The sequence below is a fragment of the Podarcis vaucheri genome (assembly GCF_965113315.1).
Source record: "Podarcis vaucheri genome assembly, chromosome: 6".
Lineage (NCBI taxonomy): Eukaryota > Metazoa > Chordata > Lepidosauria > Squamata > Lacertidae > Podarcis > Podarcis vaucheri.
The window spans coordinates 32,516,016-32,525,225 of NC_138764.1; the positions used below are offsets into that span (position 1 = coordinate 32,516,016).

Below are 9,210 nucleotides of genomic sequence, written 5' to 3' on the forward strand. Positions count from 1 at the left end.
GAAGCTGTGATACACGGGCCCCCTGTGGCGGCGATCCCAGGGTTACCCATTAAAGGGGTTGTGCTGAGGGGAGTCACTGGTCATACGCTGAAAAGTTGTCAGTGCTCTCCCCTGTGTGGCAGCGAGATGGGGGGGGCGCCTCTCTGCTTAAACATACATCTTCCAGAGCCAGCCCAATCCCCAGATAGATAGATAGATAGATAGATAGATAGATAGATAGATAGATAGATAGATTAACCCTGATGTGCCCCAGATCCCTAACTAGGAACTGGGAGGGATAAACACCCAATGCCTAAGCCAAGGTCTTCCTGCATCTGAAAGTTTAATAAAGTTGTGGGCAGTTTTAATCCCATAACATGCGTCGCAAGTCATTATTCTACCTGGGTGTCACCTGGGGTCGGGGGGGGGGTCTCCGCCTGGCCACACAATGCTGTTTCCTGCTTGCAACAAGGCATTTGGAAAGATAAATAAGGAGGAGAAAATGTATCTAACGGCCACTTTTTAAACAGTCTTGCCAGATAGAAGTGTGTAATGAATATTTAACTGGACCGCAAATCTCCTTAAAAATTAATATCTTGTATCTTGGGAAACAAGTCTGGCAGCCAATGTGTATTGGATGCAGTGACAGAGTCATGTGATGCAGCTAATTAAAAAGGAGGTTTATTCCCCCATGTGTCCTCTTTCTTTCATGCCATCTCTTTCGATATGACATTCCTGTATCGGGAATGGCTGATCTGTGCAGAAAGCTCTAAAGGTGCCAAACTCAACTATAGAATCAATGGGACCAATCAATGACAGGGCACAGGCAGTGTTTCTCGGCTGTTTTGAACCCAGCATCCCCTTCTAAACTTGTGCCGCTCCAACCGATCAAGCAATCGCCTCTTCCACAGGTGAATATGCAGAGATGCAGTCATGTAGGTACCGCTGACTCTGCTTGTGAAATTCTGTAGACTGGGGTAATAATCCAGAATCGCACAGCCACACAAAAGCAGCTGTGAACTTCCTTCTTTCGAAATCACGTTGGGATGATACAGACACAGCCACAAGTCCAGTGTGGATCACTGAGGATCCACGTCAGAGTGTTTTAGATGTATGGAGGTCTTGACTGTGATTTATCACGATCCTCTCCATTCTTGGAACTTCACACACCTAGATTCCCCTGCCCACCTAATGAAGCCAAGCTAACAAAATAACATACGCGCTACATACCGCTGGGTCCATACTGCACTCACATGGATACAAAATAATTATTTGGAGAGAAGAATAGGGTCCCTAATTGCTCCAATACATTTAATGCAAAGGCACTGTACATTCACAGAATCAGAGTATTGTAGGAAGGGACCACGAGGGTCATCTAGTCCAACCCCTTGCAATGCAAGAATCTTTTGCCCTCATGGACTTGCTAAAGGGTTCCTGTAAGGGGCCAAATGTATTAAGAAAATGACACCTTCAGTATGCAATGCCTTTGAGGTTTTTTGCTGACACCGGCAACAGAGGTGTCTATCACATACCTGCTGTTAATTACATCTCGGGTATCTGATGGAAGTAGATTTCAGCTTACATTGCATTTTTAAAAATACCCCAGCACCCTATGGGAATTATGGGCTAATATTCTCTCTCTCTTTTCCCCTGCCCTGCCACCTCCCTGCACCCCATGTAAGGAACTGTCTTGCATCACAATAAAAACATGCTTACTCAAGCAAGTCCCACAGAGTTCAGTGTTGCTTGCTCCCAAGTAAATGTGCACAGGATTGCAACCTTAAGTCTCTTTTACTTCAGTGTCAGCAGGTGACATTTTTACAGTCAAATGCTTTCCCTTCTTTGACCCATCCTATAATGCAAGCAAACTTTAATATGTCACTCTCTATTAAGAAGCGAAGACCCTTAGCTGCTAAAATCAACACAAAATTATAGTACAACCCTGCTTAATGTTCAGTTGTTATCATTTACTGTGTAGATGCGTGGAATGTTTTTTGGGTGTGGAGGTATATGGGGGTTGTTTGTTATATGTATATATATATTTTGAAACTGAATAGCAAAGAAGCTTTTAAAAAGAGGACAGGCAGTTGCATAGTTTAAAACATTAAGTTTTTGTGTGTGTTTTCTTGGAAGGGTACTCAAAAAGTTTTCCCATTTCCAGTTCTTCCTGGCCTGAGAAAAGCACAATATCATTCTATCCAACACTCTGCCTTAACATTTGCAAGGTGGGAGGCAACCTGTGCCAGCCCTGGCTCCAATTATTTCTTGATTAGGGCATAAGTTGGCTCTCAGGTTTAAAATCACTCTGAAGACTCGCAGGGTTGCAAGTGTGATTGATTTATAATTAAAGAGACTCCTAAGCAAAGCCCTGCTGTGATGGAAAGGAAATTCTCTCTGAGTTTTAGTTTTCCATTCAGAATTTCCTAGGAGAGCATTGCTTTATTAAACTGCAAATTCCAAAATATTACCATTAATCTTTATGGCCTTAATATTTACTGCTACCAAGGGGGAAATCAGCAGATTCAAGAACAAGACTAATTCTATGCAGTATCTCTCTCTCTCTCTCTCTCTCTCTCTGTGTGTGTGTGTGTGTGTGTGTGTACGCACGCATGTGTGCGTTCATGTCTATATATAATCCAGCCCTAACAGCCACACACTCCCCTTTCTGTTCATCTGTTCAATATGGTCAAGGATTATTAAATGATGCTAATGCTTTTGTCAGCTGACATTACAACTTGTACACTGAGCCGTTTAAAGGCAGATGTTTTGTTGCTTTGCTGCTGATATTCTTCCCCAGCCCCCAGCTGAGAACCCAGCTGAACTGCATTACAACACAGCCACATATCTCTCTCTCTCTCTGTGTGTGTGTGTGTGTGTGTGTGTGTGTGTAATTACTTCTATTTTTAAAAAAAGATATGTACAGAAAACCACATATAAGTAGCAGGTTTTTAGGATTTCACTTGCACATCATGCCACGTGCCACACCGTATATCTCTTAAATGTACTAGGCAGAAATCAGAAGAAGCACCTGCTCCATTTTAAATAGCGATCTACTGTCAGAAATAACCAAGCTTGTCTTTTTTTTTCTTCCCCGTTGGCTGAAATATTAACATGTGGCTATTATCAGCAACTGGTCTCCTCCAGAATGCTACCCACCGGATCTGTGACTAACACATGCTTTGAATGGAGCCAAACAAAAATCATGTCAGGGTTGGGTTTTTAAAGAAGGATGGGGGCAGGGGAGGCACTATTCCTTCTCCGAAACAGACTAGCACTGAATCTAGCTTTTCTGAAAACCCAAAGGCCCTCTCTCAACTAGCTGTCCTTAGAAAATGGCTGAGAAGAGTGGAGAGCCCCCTCCCCAAATGAGAGAGTCCAACTGGTGGCCCAATTGCTCAAAGGCACCAGGGAACAAATTTGGACTCAAGCATAAAAAAGGGGTTGCGCTATCTGATCCCAATAAAGGAACAGAAGTGCAAGAATGTTGGATAATATTCCAGCACTCAAAATACTAACAAGGCATAGCATGAAGGAGGATTTCTTACCCCCAAACAACTGACCCACTGACAGTGGATTCCACCCCCCCTCAATTTATTGCCTCCTCCTTGTGCCTTCCCATAGGTGCCAACTCCTAGGGGCTGAGGTCCCTTTGCCTTCCCGCCCCCCAATAAAATATTTGAGGGCCTCCCCAAAGTTGATAGGCATTGGCATTCCAATGGTGTGGGTGTGCCCCATCATGTGATCAATTATGTGGAATGGGGCTTACCTGCCTCCCCCACCCCAAATTTTACTCAAGTTGGCACCCCTGTGCCCTCCTGACACCTTGTCAACAAGTTGAGCAACTTAAAAGGCGAAAAGCCTATACTGTATATATTTCCCGGGGGTGGGGTGTGCCAGAAAAAGGGGGACAGACCCAGAGGGTGGGAGAGGGAGAGGGGAGGGACCTCGCTTGCCGACAGCGACGCTTACCACCAGCACGGGCACCCCCGCCGCCAGCGAGTAGAGGAGCACGGGGGGCACCGCGCTGCTCTCCTCCGGGCCCGGGTAAGGCTTGCGATAGGCGCTCTCGTAGCAGAAGAAGCCCTGCACGTTGACCGAGAAGGTGTCGGTGTACTCGAAGTAATAAGCCAGCATCACAGTCCCTGCCATGATCACCATCTGGAAGTAAAGCATTCTGGTGAGAAGAGCAGCAGCAGCAGGAGGTGGAGGAGGAGCAGGAGAGGGCACTGGCATGTACTCCGGCGGCGGCAGCGGCAGCCCCCCTCCCCGGCTGCGCGCTCCGCCCGCTTCCCGGAGGCATCCACCGGGAGAAGGAGGAGGCGCCTTAGTCCCAGGCAGGAGCAGGAAGAGGAACAGGACCAAAGGCGTCCGGGCGCACGGCCGAGCGCATGGATGGCAAGGGGCGGAGGCGGCGCGGTCCTGGGCGCAGGGTCGCGCACGTGGGGCAAGGCCCCTCCGGGGGAGTGATGGAGGCAACCGGCACGGGCTTCCCCCGCGGCAGGCGGAGCCCCAGGCGCCGCTGGAGGGGCTGGGGAGGGGTCCTAAGCGCGCTCCGTCCGCGGCGGCTCTCCAAGGCGTTCCGAGCGAGGCAGGAGAGCGCAGCAACTGCGCGCCGGGGAAGCGGGTCGCGGCGCGCGCGCACACAGCCCTCCGCTGCGACCACTGGGGGGGATTTGGTGGGGGGGTGTCGCCGGTCCTTTAATCCCGCAGCGTCCCGTATAGATCAGAGTGGGTAGTGGACCCAGCCCCCCGCAGGCGCACGGAAGTCTCCTCTTTGCAGATTTGCCTGCGGGCAAAAAATATATCAGTAAGTCGTTCCAAAAAAAACACCCAGTTAAATAAATCCCTCAGACTGGAGACTTGGATCCAACAAGCCTTGGAGACGATCGGAGGGATCCTTTCCACTCCGGGAACGGATTCCTTGCCCCCCGGCGCGCTCAAAGTTCCATCCTTCGCCGCGGGGATGCGGCCCCCCGGGCGCCTCTCCGCTGGCTGCCCCCGCGCCTGCGAAAAGCTCGCCCTGCGCTTAATCCCTTGCCTTGCTTTGAACCGGTCCCTGCCCGAACGCAGCAGCGGAGGCAGCGCAAATGCCGTTTCCAAGGCTGCCGGAGAGCTGGAGGGGGTGGGGAGAGAGGTGGGTGGATTTTGAAAAGGCGCTTCCTTCTCGCTCGCGTCTTTCCTCCCCTATTAAGGATTTTTGGTTGTGTGTGGCTTTTTTCCCCCTTAAAGAAAAAAGCGGAAGCAGTAACTCCCCCGTGCTCGTCAATCGAAGCATCAGCTTCCCATGTGTGTAATATATTATATATACATAATATATATAGCTCCTTCTCTTCCTCCTCCTCCTGCTTTGAGAACTAGCTGCTTGCAAGCTCTGGCATTGCAGCTGGCTCTCAGCTCGTACTAGCTGCTTAGAAACACAAGAGACGCTTCTCAGAATCCAACCATCTTGAGAGGCTTCTTATGCAAACTGGTGCAAACGACAGAAGGGCTGCCCAACGGGAAAAGCCACAACTTGATTTATAGTATCGCTCTGGCTTCAGCAGCACTATTGATCTGCGGTTAGATGATGTTCCATCAAAGCACCCACACTTTCTAGCGCAATCCCCTCCTCACTTTCCTTAACGCAAAAAGCCCGGTCTTTTGGAGAAGGGGATTTGCTGCACAAAACGTCCCAGTCAGCAGTCATTGTGCAACGTGGGCGTGCCAAAACATGATTCAATCCTACCTGAAAATAGTGACAATCCAGAAATCTCCTAGGTTTGGCCAGTACCTGGATGAGAAGCCACCCAGAATCTCGTTGTGTGCCTCCTTGACTTTGGGATACTGAATAAACAAAAGGCACCCCAAGAGTTCTCTTGCATACACAGTATGCTGTTAAAGCACATTTCTCCCCTCAAGGAATCATTGGGAACTGTAGTTTAAGGGTGCAGCTCTGTGTGAGGTAGACTACAATTCCCATCGTGCTTTGAGGTATGCGCTTTGAAGGTATAATGTGGATGCAGCCACTGCTACAGAGTCAATCCTCTTCCATTGGAAAACTGCATGCTACATTTGGGATTGCAATTGCTTGAGTATTGCAGTGTGTGTATTTTTGTGTGTTTGTATGTGTGTAAGGTTTTCCTCTCTGTTCCATCCACGCTAGTGGATGCAACAGTTGCATATGAGACAATGTAGCTGAGCCACTGATGCTGCTCAATGCTTTCTTTATCAGTGCAGCTGTTTTCATACAAGATAAATTTCCTGCGCTGACATCAATTCTGTGAGGCGGGGCTGCATATCTCCAGGATAAGGTTGTCACATAGTGTCACTGGTGAAATGGATCTAAATGTCTATCTATCACAAATAATAATAATAATAATAATAATAATAATAATAATAATAATAATAATAAATTTTATTTATACCCCGCCCTCCCTGGCCAGAGCCAGGCTCAGGGCAGCTAACACTAGTAAAATTACAGTAAAAACCCAATTTAAAATACTGGTTAAAATGCAATTTAAAATGCAGCCTCATTTTAAAAGTAGCTCATAGATCAAAACCATATGGGGAAGGAAGCATAAGGGTCAGACTGAGTCCGAACCAAAGGCCAGGCGGAACAGCTCTGTCTTGCAGGCCCTGCGGAAAGATGTCAAGTCCCGCAGGTCCCTAGTCCCTTGTGACAGAGCATTCCACCAAGTCGGGGCCAGTACTGAAAAGGCTCTGGCCCTAGTTGAGACCAATCTAACCACCTTGTGACCTGGGACCTCCAAAATGTTGTCATTTGTGGACCTTAAGGTCCTTCGTGGGGCATACCGGGAGAGACGGTCCCGTAGGTACGTGGCTCCTAGGCCGCATAGGATTTTAAAGGTTAAAACCAGCACCTTAAACCTGACCCTGTATTCCACCAGGAGCCAGTGCAGTGCAGTGAGAGTCATGCAGTTTTCTATGCACAAGTGACTTACAGGGGGGGGGGGGAATCATACAATGTATTCTATGGGACTGCAGGTTTGGAATAAAATATTCTCATAGGCACATCTATGGAATATTAACTACTGTGAAAATCTGGCCTTGATGGAACACTAATACTGGTTTTGTCCTGGAGCAATTATGTTTTTGCTATGCTTGGGTTTGTGGCTAATGTGGCAAACTTTCCTGGAGGTCAACAGTTAGCGTGCAAACAAACGCTGTCAATGGCATCTTTGGTGTATGTTTCTTAGGCGACTTACAATGTCAGTAGCTGTGTGAAATTTCTTTTCGAAATTCTTTTTATCGGACTGGAGAAAAGGCAGGTCCTTTATCAACCCTGTGAAAAGTACTTCCCAAATATTTAGCTATTGAATTAAAGAGAACATTAAAGAGAGCATGACCTGAGCTTTCTAATGTAGGTTGTACTGATTTCATACAAAGAGGGACAATTTCCCTCACTACATTTACTTTTCCCCTCACTACATGGACTCTTTGAATTTGCAGCTCTCCAGCTATCCCTCCCCCACTGCCACAATTGCTACCCTATATCAGTTGCCAATGTGAGGCCACAGGAGCAACTATGCCCACCAGTACTTCCTGTGACAGCTGTGGAACTTCCCCTCCAAAATCTACAATGCTTGAGAGACAGTTTGCTCTTCCTAGTCACTTCCTATATGCACAGGATTGGGACATGGGTGGTACTGTGGTCTAAACCACTGAGCCTCTTGGGTTTGCCAATCAGAAGGATGGTGATTTGAATCCCAGCTCCTGCCAACCTAGCAGTTTGAAAGCATGCCAGTGCAAGTAGATAAATAGGTACCACTGTGGCAAGAATGTAAACGGCATTTCCATGCACTCTGGTTTCCGTCACAGTGTTCAGTTGCGCCAGAAGCGGTTTAGTCATGCTGGCCACATGACACAGAAAGCTGTCTGTGGGCAAACACCAGCTCCCTCAGCCTGAAAGTGAGATGAGCGCTGCAACCCCATAGTCACCTTTGACTGGACTTAACCATCCAGGGGTTGTGTGTGTATGTGTGTGTTTGTGTGTGTGTGTGTGTTTGTGTGTGTGCGTGCATGCACAGCCTCAGAGAGGTGGGGGAACAGCCAAGGATTGAATGATTGCTATGGAAGAATGAAGTGAAACATTCTCCCAATTCAAATAAATCTATCATCGTTATCATTATCATTATTTTATTTATACCCTGCCCATCTGACTGGGTAGCCCCTGCTACTCTGGGTGGCTTCCAACAAATATAAAAGCATACTCAAACATCAAACATTAAAAACTTCCCTATACAGGGCTGCCTTCTTGATATTATCAAGAGGAAAAACTTTAGTGCATTTTTTAAAAAGTCAAATGCTGGCTACTAAAAATCAGATGTTTTATTAAACAATTGCTTAAATGGTAGTAAAACACAAAATATGGAAGTGGAGTTTGCAGAATTGCAATAAAAATTCAAAACTGCTTGCCTCTTGGATTTCTGAAATACCTCGTTTTCCATGGTATTTCTTTATGTCTCCATCTAGCCCGGTTAGTTGAATAACGTAATGCAAAAAAGCACTCTATTTAAAGGGAGAGGCATTATATCCCCCCAGGCCATTCACATAAGCAGCGTTGTGCTGTGCCATGCATAAGCTAGGTAAGCTTGCTTCCTAATGAGCTGAATTAATCATTGGGATGTGTCTCGCAAGTTGAAGTAGAATATTCACAGCAGCCACAACAAGAACCGCAGGATCTTGCCAAGTTTCCCGAGTCACTAAGGCTGCAATCCTAACTGCACTAACCTGGGTGTGAGACCTACCGAATTCAGTGGGACTTCCTTCCAAGTAGACCTGGTTACAATTGCGCTGCTCAAGCTTTGACAGGGCAAGACAAGTTGAGCGAAGCTCCCCTTCCCGTCTCCAAGCACAGTTTCTGAATATGAAAGGGCAAACCTAAATTTATGCAGGTCACCTATTCCAACATTCAGTTGCACTTAACCGTAGCTCAGAAGAAGCAGATGCTGACAAGCAGCTGTTGTGCATCTTACTTGAGGAAGACAGTGTGCTGAAAAAGCAATAAAGTTTTCATTGATGAAAAAATGCAAGTAGACAGGTGCAGCAAACATTTCCGAACATATAACTGTCCTCGGCTCACCTGTATGTTCTTACAGAGAAAGTTGTTCTTCCAGAATAGGAAATCTGCATTCTTTAAGGGAGGGGGGGAGACTGCTTAAATAAACTTCACCAGAACTCGTAGTCAAAAAACATTCCAGCCACTTTACCTATGAGCACACAGATCGCCAT

The 9,210-nt window shown here is 46.9% G+C and overlaps 1 protein-coding gene across 1 annotated transcript in view; it reads right to left on the reverse strand.

Moving 5' to 3' along the window:
- Positions 1-5,206, reverse strand: part of PLPPR5 (phospholipid phosphatase related 5) — a 91,445-nt gene extending 86,239 nt beyond the window's left edge. The window contains exon 1 of the mRNA XM_082227986.1: positions 3,949-5,206. Coding sequence (XP_082084112.1) covers positions 3,949-4,212 — 264 coding nt within the window. The 5' untranslated portion in view covers positions 4,213-5,206. The remainder of the gene's footprint in view (positions 1-3,948) is intronic.
- Between the last annotated feature and the right edge of the window lie 4,004 nt (positions 5,207-9,210).